Genomic DNA, 18799 nt, shown 5'->3' with positions numbered 1-18799 from the left:
CCTTTCTCCAGTCCTTGTCTCATGGGCCAAGAAAGGCCCCTGCTGATTCCTCCCTCTCCTCCTCTTCCTCTCAGATGCAGGCTCTCCAGAGCCAAGTGGAGTTTCTGGAGCAATCCATGGTGGACAAGTCGCTGGTGAGCCGACAGGAAGCCAAGATCCGGGAGCTGGAGACTCGCCTGGAGTTTGAGAAGACCCAAGTCAAGCGTTTGGAGGTGCGTGCTGTCTCCTGGGGCCCCCCTCTCAGGACTGAGCCCCCAGCCCGGGCTCCCAGATCTCAAGCTGGGAGAGCCTCCCCCAAAGGCTAATCCAGTCCTCCTGAAACCGAGGCCCAGGGAGGAGCGGCAGAGCCGGGATTTGAACTGAGATCCTAAGACCAGAGATCTTGAACTGAGAGGGACTCGGATCCGGGGCAGCCTCACTGTCCCATGTTACAGATGAGGAAACTGAGGTCTCAATGGGGGGGGGGATATCTTGTCTAAGATCCCATGGGTAGTGAGAGTGGCAGGGTTTGAACATCTGATTCCAAAGCCAGTACACGAGGGGCCCCCTCAGAGGGGAGCTCAGGGGCGAGGCTTCCATTCCTTTCTCTGGGATCCCCCTCTCCCTTGGCAGGACCCCCTGTTTTCTCCATTGGATAAAGAAAAAGCATCAGTGGCTGCCCCTCTTCCCTCCCCAAGCTTGGACCAAGGATCTTGAGTTAGAGGAGCCAGGTCCTCAGACTATCTTTCTGAGCCCTCATCTTGTTGGGAGTCAGCCCCATCCTAGGGGTGCAGGGAGGTCACTGACCGTGGCCCAGCTGTTGTGCTGCCTTCCCTTGTGGGGGGGGAGTTTGGCTCCTAGCCTTTCCCCCGCTGCGCCCCCCCCATCCCTGAGCCCCCCAGTCAGTGGAGCAGCCGTACCCCCACCTGCTTGATATTCTGCTTCAGCGCCAGCCTAATGCCTAGGGACCTTAGCAGCTCCGCTTTTCGACTTCCTATTTTCCCGGCTGCCCCCTCGCCGCTCCCCCATCCATCTCCCCTCCTTCCTCCCACCCCACTCCTCAGCAGAGCCATAAATATGCAGCGGACCACAGCCTCGTGCCGGGCTGGCTCCCCGCTCCCCTCCGCTCCCCTTGCCTCTCGCCCCCTCTCCTCCCCCATTCTTGCTCTCTCCTCTCATCTCATTTAATTTCTCCTCACTCATCTCCTCTTCTTCCCTTCTCTCCCTCCTCCCCCTCTCATTGTTTCCCCTCCTCTCTCTATTCTTCCCATCTTTTCCCCTTGTCTGCCTTTTACTAATTCTTCCCTCTCTCCTCCTCCCCTCCCATTTCCCCATTTCTCTGCTTTCCCCCTCTTCTCTCATTCCCTCACCTGTGCTCCTTTCTTCTCCTTTTGTTTCCCCTCTCTACCTTTTATTTCTCCCCTCTTTTCTCCTTCCTTACCCTCTTTTCCTTTCTTCTCCTTTCTCTCTCCATTGTTTACCTCTTTCCCTCTCCTTATCCTTCCCTCTTTCCCCTTTTCCTTCCTCTTCACTTTCCCCTACATTTCTCCCCTCTCCCTTTCTTCCCTTTCCTTTCTCCCTTCTTACTCTTTCCCCTCTCACTCTCTCTCCCTTTCCTCCTCTCTCCTTTGTCCCCATTCCCTCTCTTTCTAACCCTTCTCTTCTCTTTCCTTCTCCTCCTCCCTCTCTCTTTTCCTTCTTTTCTTCTCTTTCCCTTCTTTTCTTTTCTTTCCCTTTGCTCCATTCGCCCCCTCCCCTTCTTTCCTTTTCTTTCCCCTCTCTCCTTTGTCCCCCCCTCTCTCTTTCTTCCTTCTTTCTCTTCTCCCCTCTTTCTTTCTCCCTTACCCCTCTTTTCTGCCCCTTCTCTCCTCCCCTCCCTTTCTTCCTCCTTTCCCTTCTCCCCTCTTTATTTCTCCATTACCTTTCTCCTTCCCCTTCTCTCCTTCCCTTCCTCTCTTTTTTCTTTTCCCTTTCCCTATCTCTTTTCTCCCCTCACCTTTTTCCTTCTTTCCTTCTTTCTCCCTCTCTCTTTTTTCCCCTTCCCTCCCTCTCTTTTTCTTCCTCTTTTCCCCTCTCTCCTCTTTCCCCCCATCCCTCTTCACCCCAGATTGTTCACTACAGATCACACTCCATCCTTTTTGCTCCAGCCTCCTTGCTCTTCAGCACAAGGGCTGGGGAGGGGCTCTCTGTGAGGGGAGGGCTGGCTGTTGCTCCCCCCCAATTTCAGACCATCTCCCCCACCATGAGGCCTCCCTGAGGACCCAGACCCAAGCACTGCTGCTATTGCCCAGCCCGGCCTCCTAGTCTCAGTCTGGCCTTCCCTGATGCAAGGGTTATGGGGAGATGACCTCCAGAGTTGGTGCGGGGACATCAAGGGCGTTATGGCCAAGCGGGATCCGACTCTCCTGTGGAAAGCCAGGGCTGCTGCCCCTCATTGGTAATCGCTGGGCCTTAGTTGAGAGTCTGGTGGGGATGGGGGCCTCAGGAACCTAGCTCTGGGGCTGGAGGGCACCTCTGAAGTCATTTTGTTCCACCCCCTTATTTTCCAGATAGATTTGTTGACTTAGCCACGATCATACAGGCAGGCAGTAAGTGGTCAGGCTATCTCCTGCCCCATCAGGCTTCATTTTCCTGCCCTTGCTCCATCCTTTGGTCCTATTTCTATCTAGAAAAACCATGCATTGACTTGAAACTTAGAATATTAGTAGGGGAGGGACCTCTGAGACCATCTCATCCAGTTTTTCCCATTTTACAGAGGAGAAAAATGAGGTTTGGGAGAGGTGACCCAGCTAGTTAAAGCTAGGACTGGGCTCCCAGGACCCATCCCCACCCATCCCCATGCCTCCTCCCTCTGTTTAGCTCATTTCCCGTCTCCAGGCCTTTGCACGCACTGTGTCCCATCTTTCTTCCTCTCTTGGATTCCCTGGCTTTGCTCAAAGATCATCTCAGATCCCACCTTCTGTGAGAGGCGTCTCCCAAGGCCCCCAGCTGCTTATTCCTCTCTCTGTGTATTCCTTGTATGTCTGTGGCTACTTCATACTGGGCCCCCCATTGGACTGTAAGCCCCCTGAGGGCAGGCTCTGCTTCCGCCTTTCTTTGTACTCCCTGCACTCAGTGCCGTGCCCGGAACACAGGAAGCGGGCTTGACTTAGTGCCCGGATGGTTTTTCAGCCTTTGGGACATTGACTGGCAAGTTGGGGATGGCTTACATGCGGCCTTGCGTCGACACAGGGGAGTAGGTGGTTTGGACTGTCGGGGTCCAGCTGGTCCTATGTCAGTGCAGGGGAGTTTGTTGCATGCATCATTGAGGTCTGGCTGGCCCTGTGCCAGCACAGGGGAGTAGGTGGGACGGACCATCGAGGTCCAGCTGGCCCTGCATCAGCATGCAGGGGAGTTTGTTGCACGGATCATCAAGGTCTGGCTGGTCCTGCGGGCACCCCCCAAGGGAGAGCCTCCGCCCACTTGTTCTGCCCTCCTCCTCTGCCCCTCCCGCAGAACTTGGCAGGCCGGTTGAAGGAGAACATGGAGAAGCTGACGGAGGAGCGCGATCAGCGCAGTGCCGCAGAGGGCCGGGAGAAAGAGCAAAACAAGCGACTGCAGCGGCAGCTCCGCGACACCAAGGAGGAAATGGGAGAGCTGGCCAAAAAGGAGGCCGAGGCCAGCCGCAAGAAGCACGAGCTGGTGAGCGTCCGGCGGCCCGGGGAGGGGGGCAGAGGTGCCCTCTGGACTCCTCCCTGTCACCATGGCAGCGCCGTAACTGCAGGGGCCCAGGCAGGACATGCTGGGGCAGCCTGGTGAAGAGAGCCAGTTTTGTTGCATGGGAGACAGGGTCTGGCCAGAGTGACCAACACTGAGCCGGGGCCAGCTGCTGCCTACCTGAGGAGAAGCGCTCAAACCCACCAGGGTGGTCTGGAATCTTTCAGGGTGTTCCCCTGGAACAGCCGAGTCCTGCACCCTTGGGGACCTGGGGGGGGTGTTAGCCCAGGGCGCCTTACCGGGGTCTGGGAGGCTCTCCCACAGAACGTTTGCCTGCTGTCCCTCCCTAGGAGATGGACCTGGAGAGCTTAGAAGCGGCGAACCAGAGCCTGCAGGCGGACCTGAAGCTGGCCTTCAAGCGCATCGGGGACCTGCAGGCGGCCATTGAGGACGAAATGGAAAGCGACGACAACGAGGACCTCATTAACAGGTGGGGGCCAGGTGGAGGTGCTGGGGCCCCAAAGCAGAGAAAGGCAGAGACTGGGGGCCTTCTCTGTGCCGGTGCCAGGCCCGGTTATGGACTAGGGAAGCCCACTGCCCTGGGGTCCCCGTAGGGTCACAGGCGAGTCTTCGGGGCACCTCTGGGCCGAGAGCCCAGCGAGGTTCGGGGGCGTCCCCCCCAGCTGCTTTCCTCCGCCCTGCATCGTCTCCTCCAGAGGAGAAGCCCTCTCCTTGCTCTCCCCACCCCCAGCCCACAGTGCGCCCGTCTCCCTCCCAGCCCTCAGCCTGCTCAGGATGAGTTATTCCCCTGTTTAGCTGTGTTTCCGATGGCGCCTGTCCCAGTCCGGGGAGAACAGAGATTTAAGGGCCCGGCGCTCCGCGACTGTGCCAGCGATTTCCTCCCATAAAACCCACCCAGGGAACGGTTTAGCTGAGACAGATTTGTAGTCTCGGGCTGAGGCGTCCGGGAGGCCGGAGGATGGGGCGCTGTGGGGGCTGAGGGGCTGGCCACGTCGCTCTCTCAGACCGGACCTCTTCTCCCCTCAGAACCCTCTCGTGAATTTTCCCAGGCCCTTCTCCCATCTTCTCCCATCCCCATTGTCCAAAAGGGCTTCTTCCCTCTTTCCCCATTAGCCAGCGCTCCAGCAGCCTGCCGCTCGCCCTATGCTGTGCAGGAATGAGAGGGCACGGCCACAGGCAGAAGGTGGCGCTCTGATGAGATCACAGAGGTGGGGGCTGGTAGGGACCCCTGAGGTCATCTAGCCAAACCCCTCAATTGACAGATGAGGAAACCGAGGCTCAGGGAGGTAAAGTAATTCGCCCGAGATCACCTGAGTATTTAGTGACAAAATCCAGTTTTGAACTCGGGTCCCCCAACTGTAAACCCGGTGCCCTCGGTTCAGTCATGTGGCAGCAGCAGGACAGCCCCCTCCGGCCCTCTCCCCACTTCATGCCCTCTCCTCCCCAGCCTCCACTTCTTTTGACTCAGCTGCCTCTTTGTCTGGCCCACCCAGTCTTTATTTTTTATTTTTTCCCATTTCCAGTTTGCAGGACATGGTGACAAAGTATCAGAAAAGAAAGAATAAGCTGTGAGGATCAAAGCATTTGCATTTTCTGTCTGTTATATGGCGTCTCTAACCTTTGAGTCCGTGTTCTCTCCCCACTTCGCTGCATGTAGCATGTGGGCACCCGTCTCGCCTTCTTTGTCAAGCCTCTTAACTCGTAACATCCCCTACTCCGTTTCCTAATGAGACTCGAGCAGGGAGGGCCGGGCCCCCGGAAGTTCCCTAGTGGCAGGGGACGCAGAAGAAGGCCGTGACTGGGGGGCAGGCGATTAGTTGGTCACCTCTGCTCTGGTGAGGAAGCTGGCCCTGGGAGTGGGATCAGGGAGCAGAGACCCCCCCAACCCCCAGACAGGGTCAGGGAGCTGGCCCAGTGCCTCTGAGTCTGCTTCTGGGCTCCTCCCATCCCCTCCCATAAGTCAAAGGGCTCTGCGGAGCAGACCTCTCCACCGCACGTCCACAGCCTGCCTTTCATTGGGTTCCAGCTTCCCCCACCCCTCTGCCCCCTGGGATTGTCTCTCAGGCAGTCTGATCAACGCAGTGCTCCCCTTCTCAGAATAATGTTTTTTAATCATTGAGGGGAGTGTTGAATTTTAGTAAGGGGTTAGTGAAAAGTAAGCTGTATTCCCCCCCTCCCGACCCCCCGCCTAAAGGAGTCCCTGAAATCACTCCGCGGACCCCTTAGGGGTCTGTGAACTCTCCAGGTTAAGGTAAGCCCTAGATTGGGGAAGAATTGATCTCAGTCTTCACTCTCACTCGGGGCCTGAACCAGAATGGAGGAAGCTGGGACTTTATTATTATTATTTTTTTTGTCAGAGTCTTATCACCTTGTTTTGGCAGCCATAGTTGGGGGGGGGGGGACTCTAATATTGGCCTTGTCTGGGGGAAGCACTCATGCAAATAAGCACCAGCCCGCTCTCCCAAGGCAGAGGCGATAACGAATGCCAGATGGAGGGGACTTGATTGCCTGTGGGTATCCTGGGCATTGAGAGAGCTCTGTGTGTGTGTGCGCGCGCGTGCACGTGAGAGACCACATCTGGCAGGTTGTACCAGGGCCCCAGGCCCATTCCCACTTCCCAGCTACCTTTTCTTGCTCTTCAGAGGGCGGGAGCCAGCAGGCGAGCCTCCATCCCCTGGGTCATGAGGGACCCCCACATAGCCCCGAGCCCCCTCCTGCCCATTCCTCCCGCCCGCCCCACAGGGCTCTTCCCAGGACCAGGATGGGCTGGCAGGAGTGAAGAAATCCATAAGAGCTAATGATAAATGTAATAGTGTGTAACAGTGATAGAGGGCCGCTGGAGCCCGCTTGTCACACACAATTAATATACCCCGCCGTTCTGTCTCCGTTTGTTTGTTCCCCCATGATTTGGCTCCCAGTTAACTAATAGCACGCAAGCCTGGACATAAATTGTGTTTGACTCCAGGTTTAATTCTGGCCATTTAAAAGCTCCTCCGGCCCCGAGCCGCCCGCCCCGAGTTTGTTTACCGGCCTTGATTGTTTTACGGGAAGGGGCCCAAACGGCCTCCCCGGTCCTGCCGGAGCGGCAGAGGAGGGCGGGCGCCCGATGCCCCAGTTGGCCGCCTGGAATATAACGAGGAGGATTCTTATTCTGAGCCTATAATTGTCTGCCTCCCGAGCCAGGGCCCTGCCACAGCCGGGTGTCTCGGAGCTCTGGGGGCAGGCTGATAAAATGCGCATTTAAGATGGTGCTCGGAGCAGCCTCACGCCTTGCTGGTTCCAGCTGTGTCCTGGCAGATGCCGGGGAGCCGGCCGCCGGCCTGAGCCGCTCTGGGCCCCAGTGCCGAGTTATTGAGCGTGGAAAGGCGGGCCGGAAAATAATGTTTCGATTTACTTATAGATACAGTTGTTATTGCCATAACCTTAATGAAAGCAGTAAACAGTGCAGCATTAAGGGAGATTTATACAGAAATCCTTTTAACGTGTAGACATAGATTCGGCCCGCATTCGGCACCGGTGATCAATATGGTTATGAACGGCGGTGATAAATTAGGGAGCTCCGGAGTGGGAGAAGGAGGGGCTGGGGGGAGGGCTGGTTTTGGGGATTGAGGTTTTTTTTAAACACGGATGCATAAATCAGGTGGCACCGGTGTTCCATGGGCCCGTGGACCACTGTAAATCTGCCAGGCCGGGATGGCACATGGCTTGCATTGGAGAGGTCTGGGCTAGCTGCTGTTAAATCCTGTTTACTCAGGGCTTCAGCTAGCCTGTCTCCGCTGTAATTTTGCATTTGACAGAAGCCCATAAAACCTACCTATTTATTCTTCCTCCCCAAGAGCGGGGTTCTCACATGGGCCCATAAGAGTGTCAGGTGGTTTCTCTTTGGGGTGTGAGAGTGTGTGTGTGTGTGTGTGTGTGTGCGCGCGCGTGTACGTATGCGCCTGTGTGTGGCTATTTATTCAAGAACATAATTCAAGAGCCAGCCCTCTCCCGTTGACACAAATGAAAGGAAATTTATACCAAGGAGAAACCCTGGCATTTCTGTAGCAGAGAGATGTGGAAGAACCAGCAATTTGTTGTTGTTGTTCTTGGTTTTTGCTAAATTTCAGAAGCTTGGTGGGTTTTTTTTTCTTCCCTATCAATCAATCAGTGAGTAAGCACTTATTAAGCACCCACTACATACCGAGCGCAGAAATACAAAGGCAAAAATGCTTGCCCACGAGAGTTAACTTGCTGTCGGTGGAGACAATGTAAGCATGTACTATTGTGTATGAGTAAATACAGGGTTATTTCAGGGAGGAGGGCCCCAATGTCTGATGGAGCGAGGGGAAATAGGCAGGGAAAGGGGCCTGTGCAGGAACAAGGGGTGCAGTCTGCGTGAGGGGCAGTGAGTTTGTCTGGAAGCTCGCAGGGGTGAAGGGGGACAAGCCTTGGGGACAAGGGGACTGGGGCCAGATTGCGAAGGTTTCTAATTGCCAGCGGGAGGTTGTTTGATGGCAGCGTTACCATTGGAGTTTATTGAGCGAGGGTGTGTACTTTGGGGATATTACATTAGCGTGTGCAGGAGATGAATCCTTGCCAGGAAGCTCCAGGGGGGAGGCTTTGTTCCTGGATGTGGCTGCTTTTACCCAGCAACGCTAACATCAACATTTAGAGACCTCTGTGGGAAGGGGGTAGGCTGAGGAGTACTCCGCCTCCAGGAGGGAGAGAAGGAACCCCATGGTCCGGTAGCAGCCTGCCCGAGTGAGGGTGGCAAAGGAGAGCAGAGTGCCAGCCCGGGACTCTGTGGGCAGAGCCGTGCGTCCTGAGAAACCTAGAGTATGGCAGGGAGTAGTCACCCTCCTTTCTCCTGCTTCTCAGCCTCTCCCTCTTTTCTCTAGGACTTCGTTAATCCTTTTAACTTAATTTAAACCAATGCCCTAGGTGTTTATTTGGGCCCTCCTGTGTTCCAGGCACTGGGGATACCAATATAAAGCAAAATATTAATAGCAATACAAGTAAGACCAAAAATATGACAATATGAAATCACCCTGTCCTCAAGGCGTTTACACTCTACTAGGAGGGGTGACCTTGAATCAGTCATTCATTTATTTAGGCCTGCTCCGTGCCAGGCCCCGTACTAGGCAGGAGCACAAAAGTGAACCAGTCTTGTCCTCGGGGGCTTGCGGTCTATTGGAGAGAGTGTGACCTGGAGTCAGTGAGTAAACATTGATTAGGTGAGTGTTGTGTACCAGGCACAAGGCTCTGGGGGCCCAGGAACAAAAGCGCCGTCCCTGCCCTCGAGGGGCTTACTTCTGTCTGTATCTAAGGACAAGTTGGGGTGTGGTCCTGGCTGTCTTATCCTGGCGGGGGGTCTCTGCCCAGTAGTGCCCCGGCCATTGCCCAGGCAGGCCACCAGGCTTAGCTAGACTGCCCACTGCTTAAGGAGACTTGTCTGCCCTGGGCCAGCATGGGCCCCACAGAGTGGCTTCATGTTGAGCTTAAAAGTATCACAGATGCCCTCCTTTGGGGAGAATTATATAGGGCTGTGACTAAGGAAGAAAATACTGGGAGAATACTATCCAGAACTGATTGTCCCCTTTGGCTGTTGTCCTGGTTCTCCAATTGAAGATAGCCCATATTGATGTTCTACTCCAAAATTTCTGTAATACCTACATTACCCACACCTGCCAAAAAAAACCCCAAAAGACAATAAAACAGGGCATTTGGGGAGGGCAGGGGTCCAGCCCATCTCTGGAGCCCGCCTTCCAGGGCCTCATCTGAATGAGCCCTTTAACAGAAAAGTGGGTAGGCAGCCTTGCCAGTTGATCTCTTCTGATTGGTCACGCCCAGTCTACTTCCTACCAGCCAAGGAGTGCCCACCTGATGGGTGGAATCTGTATCTTTCTGTGGCATGCTTTGGGGGGGGGGTCATGCAGTTGTGTAACTCAAGGGAGAACAGTCAGTCCTGGAGTACTTAATAAGTGCCTACTGTGTGCTAGGCGCTGTGCCAAGCGCCGGACAGGGCCCCCTGCCAAGGCTGTGAGCTGCCTCTAACCTCCCTCCTTTTCTTACCTGTTTCCCCCTCCCACTAAGAAGCATGTCTCCAACCCCCCCACCCACCCCTCCACGAGGGAAGTGCTTCCTCCTCCTCTAGCCCATCTTGTGGACCCTGTGTGATATAACCTCCTCCTCTCCTCCCCCTCCCCGGCCCTGCCCATTTCTCTGCGCTTGCCCAAGCAGCGAGGGCGACTCCGACGTGGATTCTGAGCTGGAAGACCGGGTCGACGGCGTCAAGTCTTGGTTGTCAAAAAACAAGGGTCCTTCCAAGGCTGCTTCAGATGATGGAAGCCTCAAGAGCTCCAGGTGAGTGGCGTAGGGTTACGGGGGGCGGGAGAGGCGGCTATTAGGTGGGCTCGGCTCGGGGCTTGTCCCCTCGGACCTTCCCCGAGTCCTCCTCAGGCTTGATGTTCTGCCTGGCTCCGGGGAGCGTGGCAAGCCTGGAAGGGCCCGAGTCTGCCATGAGGTCCCATCCCATGAGCGGAGTGACTCATTCCCACATGGGTGACTCAAGGATGCTTGTCCACGTCAAGCCGGGCTGCTGAGGGGGGGAATTTTCCGAGGGTTTTCCAGTCACTGGGACTAGGTGGACCAGGTCATTCGGTCCCTCCCCCAGGCTGGGTCTTTCCCTCCCCTGATGTGTTTTCCTTAACCCTTTCCTGTTTCAGCGGCAGGCCTTGGGTGGGCTTCCTTAATCTTGACAGGCCAGAGCAGGTTGGGGGCAGGAGGAAGTGAGAGTTCACGGCCAAGGCCCTTGCTTGTTCTGGGTTACTGGGGCCTTGGGAGTCATGAAACAAGGCCCTGGGTGCCGGCAGGTCCCCGGCTCTCTCCTTTCCCTTGCCAGGTCGGCCCCAGCGCCTGGTGAGCTCAGGTATCAGATGGCCCCTTCTGAGTATGACCAACGCCAGGTGCCAGGGTGGGGGGGCTATTTGTGTTTTTTCTGGGAGCTCGCCCTTCTTCTGCAGGTCAGTTCTGGTCTCTTGCTTATCTACCTTACATGGCAGCCGAGAAGAGGGGCAGCTCTCTTTCCCCGCCTGCTCCCCACTCTGCCACAGTCCCCTCCTTCCCCACCCCCTCATGGGGCACGGAATGGGCCAGTGGGATGCCAAGTGGGCAGGGAGCAGAAGCGATTCCCGCCCGGCTCCCCGCTCCCCTTCCCGGCCCCGGCCCCCTCCCCACCAGCGCCCAGTGGCCGCCTCTAATTGGTTTAATTTATTCGGCCGAGCCACATTTTGTTATTGCAGATAATGCCTCTGTCCCCGCCCCGCTGCCATCCGTCTCGGAGCCACACGAGGCTCCAGGTAGTTGACAATGAAATAAATTGAACTAAACGTTTTAGTGGGGGGAAAAGTGATGAAATAGAACAATAGTCTAATTTACATGACATTCTCCGTGAAGCTATTTTCACTGACGCAAATTATTTTGCTTCATTTCCTCCGAAGCTCTCCCTCCCCCTTTGCCAGGGCTGCTGTTGCCGCTGCTGTTCTGCCCTCCCCTCCCTCCTCCCGGGTCTTTATTCTCTGGGTTTAATGCTTGTTCTTTTGTGTGTCTCTCTCCCTCCGTCTCCTTCGTCCGCCCGCGGCTCTCTCCTCTCGGGCTCACGCCCCTCTCAGACTGTCTCTCAGCACAGTCCCCAAGGAGGGCAAGGGCCTGGAGGAGAGGCCGGCCTCGGCCCTGAGCTCCCTGAGCTACCGAAAGCGGCTCACCCTCAAGGACTCCATCGGGGGCACCGGGGACGAGGGGTCCCTCTTCACCACCCTGAGCGAGCGGGCGGCCTCCCCCGAGCGGCCGCCCCGCAAGGCCCGCCGAGGCCCCGCCGCCGGGGAGGCCGGCCCTTGTAAGAAGGCCCAGGAGGCGGACGAGGGCAGCGTCATCCTCTCGGAGGTCAGGAGCAGGGTGAGCCGGGGGCTGGAGAAGAGGTGGGCTTCCGACCTGGATCGGTCCTCCACCGTCTCGGCCCCCGTCAGCCGAGCCTCCTCGGCCACGCGGCACAACGGCCGGGACGACGAGACGTGGTCGTCCTTCAGCTTCTCCCTGTCGGGCTCGCCCGGCTCACGCCGCAGCACCTCTCGGCTCGAGGGCCTCCCCGGCGCCCTCAGCCCGAGCCTGAGCAGGGCCTCCAGGCTGGGGCGAGAGAGCCCCGAGTCCCGCCTGTCCCGAGGCCGGAGCTGCCTGGACGACTGGGACGAGGACGGGGCCAGCGTGGCTCTGAGTGACCTGCACTCCCAGTACGGCCACCCCTCGCTGGCCCGCAGCCTGTCGGTGCCCCCCCGGCCCCGCACCGCCACCTCCGACGAGCCCGCCGGCTCCGGCGTCTGTGCCGCCGGGCACCGCTCCTGCCTGGACCCGGACCTGGAGGCCGCCATCAACGAGGTCTTGAGCTACAAGCCCGCTGAGTTCAAGCGGAGCAGCCTGCGGCCCGACTCGGACGAGGACGACCGCCGGAGCGTCCGGAGCGCCCAGCTGGGCGCCGCTGCCGGAGAGATGGCCACCACCATGCGCCGCTCCGCCTCGGCCGCCGACGTGTCGCGGTCTCGGAGCAGGCGCAAGGGTCGAGGCAAGAGAAGCAGCAGCAGCAGCAGCAGCAGCAGCAGCAGCAGCTCTGCGTCGGAGCGTTCTTCCGGGCGGAAACACCGGAGCAAGACCCGCTCCCGGAAGAGCAAGAAGAAATCCAAGAAGAGGAAGAAGAAGAAGGAGACCGAGTCCTCAGACTCTGAGTCTTCCTCCTCCTCCAGCGGCTCCACCGTCTCGTGCCGCAGCGGCTCCAGCGTCAAGAAGGGCCCGGAGGGGCCGGGGCCGGCCTCGGAGGGCGAGGGCGAGGGCGGAGGCCGGGCCAGCAGACTGGCTCGCAAGGAGGAGAAGAAGAGGAAGAAGGAGGTGGACAGCCTGATGATGCGCTACCTGTACCGTCCCGAGAGCGACTAAGCAGTAGGTGGCCCCCCGCGGGGAGAGCAGCATGTGGTGCGGTTGCAGTGTGCCCCACCCCTCTACTAATAGCCCCAGAACGGGGCGCGGTTCCTTACCTGCATGAGGAGGGTCTGAGGCTGTCTAGGCAGAGATGGCACAAGTACCCGGGTGCCAGGGATGGCGAGAGCCCCAGAGGAGCCCGGTGCCCGAGGTGGGCAGGACGCTCCTTTGTCCGGCACTCTGCCTCTGCTCCTTGCCGTGGGTACAGATGGCAAGGGGGCGCTGTGTCGCCTTCCGTGGGCCGAGCTTAACCTGCCTCTGAGTGAGAGCCCGGGCCCCCAGCCGGAGCCATCAGCCTCGGGAGCAGGCTTTGTTTCTTCCCCCCAGCCTCGAGTGCCGGCCGTGGTCACGGGAGCGGTGGCCCCGCCTCTGCTCGTTGCCCCCGCCACCGTCGCTCCCTCAGTTTCCCCCGTAGAACGAAGGGACTTTGAGCCTCTATAAAATCCCCACTTGCTTCCCGGCTCCTGCATTCACCGCTGGGTTTCAGAGCAGAAAATGTAAACGATGACCCTTCGCCTTCCCCAGCTTGAGCTTTCCTGTCTCCCTCTGGAGATGAAAGGCTAACTGGACAGTCTCGCTCGCTCCGCTTGTCCCCCGTCCCTGGTTAGCTAAGGCCTTTCTGGGCCATATCTTCCTGCCCACCTTTCTTTCTTTCCTGCCCATCCCTGGTGGGGGGGGCAGCCTCGGTCACCGCTGCCATCAGAGGCAGGACAAGAAAGGGTGACTCAGCAGGAAATTAGTGCCTCCTTTAGAGCCCGCTGTGATCTGGAAGCCCAGGCCTTCTCGCCCCTCAGGGACCTCTCCAGACCTCTGTTTGTGTCTGGACTCACGAACTAACCAGCACTTTCTGCATGCCATGTGCGTTTGTGGGCGAGCACCGGAGGATCAAAGGCGGGGCGGGTGCATGGTGCAAATTCAGATCCTGCTTGGGTTGTCTCTGGTGGGCCCAGGAGCCTCGAGGGCGGAGACGAGAAGAAACGAGCCGACCTGGCAGCATATGGGCTCGGGTCTGTGGCAGGGTGCAACGGGGCCTCTGATGGAGCAGGAACTGCCTTCCTGTGAGCCCTGGGGACTGCGTGACCCTCCCAGAGCCAAACTAAATCCTTGGTCCTGACTTCCCAGGGCCGAAACCCTGCCCAAGGGGCCCTTAGCGTGGCCGACCTTCGGTCCAGGACTTCTTAGCCTTTCATGACTTCTCGGTGACCAGGTGACAGCCTGCCCTGGCAGAAAGTATTTCCTCACCTTGGTGAGGTGAAAGTGCACATCCAAGTCCTGGTCCTCTCGAGACAAGATACACCATACATACATTTACACCTTAGAGGGAGCTAGTCCAGGTCAGAGGAGACAGCAGGTGAGGGAAGTTAAGTGACTTACCCAGCACTACCCGGGCACTAAGTGAAAGTCTGAACCAGGGTCTGTAATTCCAAAACCAGTGCTTCTTTCATCCGGGGAGTAAACCCAGTGATGGAAAGGCAAAGCACCGTTACGCCCGGATGTCATTATCTCTGAGCCCCCGTGCCCTTTTATAGCCTGGGCGGGGAGATCAGTGACCAAAAAAGTCCCATTCTTCTGCCATCTTAGAGACATTTCTCCTTATCTGGGAAACAGGAGCAAATCTGGAGTTCTGGTACATTGTCACCTTGGGGAATTGGAGTCGCCATCGGCACGGGTGGCATTAGGCCAGAACCAAACCACTCGGCTGGGAAACCAGGAAGAAAAAAGGCCAGGAAGGGAGCTCTTCAGAACCTAGTTGGCCCAAGGCCCTCGCTGGCACGGGGGCGGATAAAGTGGCGCAGGGGAGTGGTGGAGAGGGAGGCCTAATTTCCCATCTGGTGGCAGGGACCAGGGAGAATTCAGGGCACGGAAGCTGCAGCGAAGAGGAGAGGAGTGGGACTTGCCACTACAGGCTCTTCCAACGGGAATTAGTCCATGTGCCAAATTGTTCTCGACAGCCCTGAACGAGAGATGCCGGCTCAGCTCTCTGGGAAGAAGCCTTTTTAAACAATTTGGTTAAAATGTTCAAAATGGAAAGGGCTCAGCAGCTGGATGCCAAGGGGCTTTTTCCTTTGTGATACTGGGAAAGTTGGTTGAGAATCCCTTGGGTATTAGGGAGGCGAGGAATATAATAATAGCTAACCTTTGCATAGGGTCTGCCAGGCTCTGTGCTAAGCACTTTACAATTATCATCTCATTCAGTCCTCCCAATTACAGGTAGGTGCTTTTATTATCTCCCATTTTACAGATGAAGAAACTGAGGCAGGGAGTGGCTCACTTGACTTGGCCCAGGGTCACTCAACTAGTAAGTCTCTGAGGGCAAATTTGGATTCAGCTTTTCCTGAGTGCAGGCCCAGTGCTTTCTCCACTGCACTGTCTAGCATCTGCCCACCAGCTTCTGGCTGTGGCTCCAAGGACCTAGGACCCTGGGTCCTGCCTGATAATCGCAGGGATACAGGATCGGGGCTGTAGCCTCCAGGCAGGAGTGTGCAGATGGAGAGACACCTGGGGCCTTAATTTAATCGGTTAAGTTACCCCCATTCCCCTTCCATTCACGCTTGGATCTTGCTCCCAGCCTCCCATCCTCATCAGAGCAGCTCCCTGCCCTTGCCCCTTTGCAATAGAAGCCCTGCTTCCCTCAAGTCTCCTCAGATCATCCACGCGCTTTGGACTCTTGTATTATGCATTTAATAACTTGGTTCTGAGAAGGGTCTGCAGGCTTTGCCAACTGCTGCCCCACAGGTCCGGGACACAACCAAGGTTAACCAAGGCTTGTAACAGTTGCGGTACTGGGGGCAGCTAGCGACTCTTGTAGCTTACTGGAACCGACTTATTTACATGTTACCTCCCATGTTCCAATGGGAGTTCCTTGGGGCAGATGGTGGGGAAGTAGATAAAGCGCCAGCTCTGGAGTCAGGAGGCCTGAATTCCAATCTGATCTCAACAGTGTGTGTGTGTGTGTGTGTGTGTGTGTGTGTGTGGAACTAGGCTATAATAATCCATGTCTGACCTTTGGGCACTAGAGAACTCAAATTCTGAATTTTCAAAGGATGATTTTTTGGTATAGCTTTATTTTTGTGTATATTATTCGAATTCCTCAAAACTGCGAGATCGTACATGGAATTTACTTTTTTCTCCATTCCCACTTTTTGGACCCGGGCCACCAAGGAGCTTCCATTCCTTTTTATTGTAGTTGAGGCAATCAGGGTGAAGGGACTTGCCCAGGGTCACTCAGCTAGTATGTGTCTGAGCCAGATTTGAACCCAGGACTGGTGCTCTCTCCACTGCACCACCTGGTTGTCCCGAGGAGCTTCCATTCTAATGTGGGACATAAAATTTAAGTAACTGGATTCCTGCAAGCTGCAGATAGAGGGCAGTGATCTGAGAGGAAGGCACTGGCAGCTGAGGGAGGAGCAGGAAGGGTTTTCTGCAGAAGGTGGGATCTGAGCCGGTCCTGAAGAGGATTCTAAGAAGTGGAGGTGAGAGGGGGAGCACACTAGGCATCAGGGCCAGCCAGTGTAAAAGTCTGGAGGCTGGAGATGAGGAATCTGTAGAAGAAACAGCCATGGCGGATCTTGGAGAATGTGCATGAGAATAAAATGTAAGAAGGCAGGAAGAGCATATATTGGCTCTAACATGTGTTTTAACATATTTAACATGTATGGGACTACCTGCCAGCTAGGGGAAGGGGTGGGGGAAGGAGGGAAAAATTTGGAACAGAAGGTTATGCAAGGGTCAATGCTGAAAAATTACCCACGCATGTGTTTTGTCAATAAAAACCTTTAATTAAGAAGACAGGAAGAGCTCTAAATGCCCAACAAAAGGCTTCTCTCCTTTATTTCACCACGGTTATTTATGAGGGCTCCTTGGCTCCCGTGCTGGGCTCCGGCCGCCCTCTGGTTGCAGTGGCCAGAAGAAGTAGGTGCCATTCAGAGTCGGCTTTGGGGGCCCCCTCCCCTCTGAGCCTGTGTTCTTCTCTCCTTGCAGCCCTTCCAGCTACCAGAAATCCCTTGCCCTTGACCGATCAGATGATGAGCATGACCCCCTGGACCATGCCGGCCGATCCCGATACTCTCACAGCTACCTGAGCGACAGCGACACAGAGGCCAAGCTGGGGGACTCCAGTGCGTAGCCCGTGATGTTTGCTCCGATGTCCCTCTCCCAGCGTGGCTTGCTACAGTCAAACGCCTCTCCCAAAGGATGCTGGGGCCCACGCCTCCCGCCCCTCATATCTGCACCATCATTTTGCATGGGAAAGACCTATTCTAGTTCTTTCCGGGGGGGACGCTCCAGAGTATGGGTGGCTCTTTACCCCTGCCACGGAGAGACAGCGAGAGGAGAAAAATGTGCGGAGAAAAAACTCAGAACCCTTTCCTGCCTCCTTCAGAGTGAATCGACAGCGTGGCTCGGACATTCCCCTTGGGCCGGGTGGGAGCAGCCTTTCAGCCCTCGTGTGCGGGGAGCCATGTTGGGATTGGACTTCTCCACTGGGACATCCTTCAGTTGCTTTGTCCCCTGGAGGGAGCAGCCCCAGATCCTTCCCTCTGGGGGGGGAGGGCTTTCTCTTCTCAGTGCCTGCTGTCTTTTTTATGTTATAATTTAAATACCCTACCAAGGCCAAGTCCCCAAGTCCCCAAGGGGGGAGGAAGAAAGAGGCTACAGTGAGGGAAAGGGGAGAGAGGGGGTGGGGAGCCAGACCCCCAGCTTTGCCCTTCAGTTGAGCCAAAGACAAAAGCCCTTGTTTGTCCAACTGAAGAGGAGGGAGCCGGATTGAGAGAGTGAATAAGGTGGGCTCAGAGGGTTCCACGGGCCTATGAGACAGGCTTAGACACACAGATGGGGATATTCGACCCCCACAAATGCACAGTATGGTAAGTGTGGATACAGGCTTGGGGCTTAGTCAAACCACCCCCTCCCCTTGTGCCTGTGCCCCAGTAGACTGGTGTAAGAACACAACTTCTGGAAAGGGAAGGCCTTACCTTGAGTGTTGGTGATTAGAAACACTGAAGATTGGGTTTTTCTTAAGTGCTGTGGGATGGGTGGGCCTGTTGACCCAGTCTCCTGCACTCCCACATCAAGCCCTGATCCTACATTCTGAGCCTTTATGTGTGTGTTCTCGTTCTCGTTCTCTCTCTCTCTCTCTCTCTCTCTCTCTCTCTCTCTCTCTCTCTCTCTCTCTCTCTCTCTCTCTCTCTCTCCTTCCCTCTCCTTCCCTCTCCTTCCTTCCCTCCCTCTCTCTCTCTCTCTCTCTCTCTCTCTCTCTCTCCCCCCTCCTCCCTTCTCTCCCTTTCTCTCTCCCCTTTTTTCTCTTTCCCTCATGCCTAAAAGAACACTATGCTGACCATATAACGTCTCCAGGGCTGAGCCCCCATCGGTTAGCCTTTCGATAAAAAATCAGCCACGAGGGCCAAAGAGCAATGCCTGGTGGTACAGCCTGGCTCACTTCTGCTGGTCCCTTTCTCTTCTCTCTCGGTTTGCACTTGGACTGTGCGTCTCTTTTCCCCTGGTTACTTTCAGTATGGAAATAAATTTTCTTTTCCTTCTGACCCTGTCAAATTTCCTGCGGTTTCTGAGTCAGGATACGAGCTTTCAGGGAGATAAACTCTTAGACCCATAATTTGAGCTTAACTGCTAGAAGGCTTTATGAATAACATAAGGAAACGATGGGGTTGGGATGGGAGGGAATAGAAGACACAAGCTTTTTCACCCTATAGTCATGTAGTTTGGTCCTGTGGAAGGTCATCAGACTATTCAAGCTGACAGCCTGGAAGTCATCTGGAATCATCTCCTCCATCTGCTGCCTTCGTGCTTTCACCTAGCTCAAACTAGGACTGGAAAGCTCTGTCAGTCTTCACAATTTCCAAGGGAAGGCGATTATAATCATTTTTTCTCAGATTACTAAATCCTTCCCCAATAGAAATGCTTTTTTTTCCCAGTTGAACCTCTGTCTTCACTGTAATTTCTTGACTAGACTTTACAAAAACAGAAAGGGGACCCAGTCTTCCCCCTCAACCTTTTGCTGGGTCGGCAATCATCTTTGTAGGGCATAAGGAGCATTTGCCAGAGTTGCCTTTGGCCCTTGCTCTCTGTGACCTTGTGAAAG

At 56.0% G+C, this 18799-nt stretch overlaps 1 protein-coding gene across 10 annotated transcripts in view; it reads left to right on the top strand.

The window, feature by feature from the left end:
- The window catches only part of MYO18A (myosin XVIIIA), a 137536-nt gene extending 119294 nt beyond the window's left edge, over window positions 1-18242 (top strand). For 4 of the 10 annotated variants that reach the window (XM_074263748.1, XM_074263747.1, XM_074263744.1 and 1 more), the window contains 7 exons: window positions 75-212; window positions 3475-3660; window positions 4026-4165; window positions 5220-5264; window positions 9919-10041; window positions 11349-12663; window positions 16684-16823. In XM_074263748.1, the coding sequence (XP_074119849.1) occupies window positions 75-212; window positions 3475-3660; window positions 4026-4165; window positions 5220-5264; window positions 9919-10041; window positions 11349-12660 (1944 nt within the window). In that variant the 3' untranslated portion in view covers window positions 12661-12663; window positions 16684-16823. Of the gene's footprint in view, window positions 1-74; window positions 213-3474; window positions 3661-4025; window positions 4166-5219; window positions 5265-9918; window positions 10042-11348; window positions 12664-16683 lie in introns of all 10 variants that reach the window. The other 6 variants (XM_074263750.1, XM_074263753.1, XM_074263751.1 and 3 more) reach the window with 4 other exon arrangements.
- The last annotated feature ends 557 nt before the right edge of the window (window positions 18243-18799 follow it).

Source organism: Sminthopsis crassicaudata, chromosome 4, assembly GCF_048593235.1.
Source record: "Sminthopsis crassicaudata isolate SCR6 chromosome 4, ASM4859323v1, whole genome shotgun sequence".
Lineage (NCBI taxonomy): Eukaryota > Metazoa > Chordata > Mammalia > Dasyuromorphia > Dasyuridae > Sminthopsis > Sminthopsis crassicaudata.
Note: the sequence above shows the minus strand (reverse complement) of the source record. Positions and strands in the feature narration are given on the sequence as shown.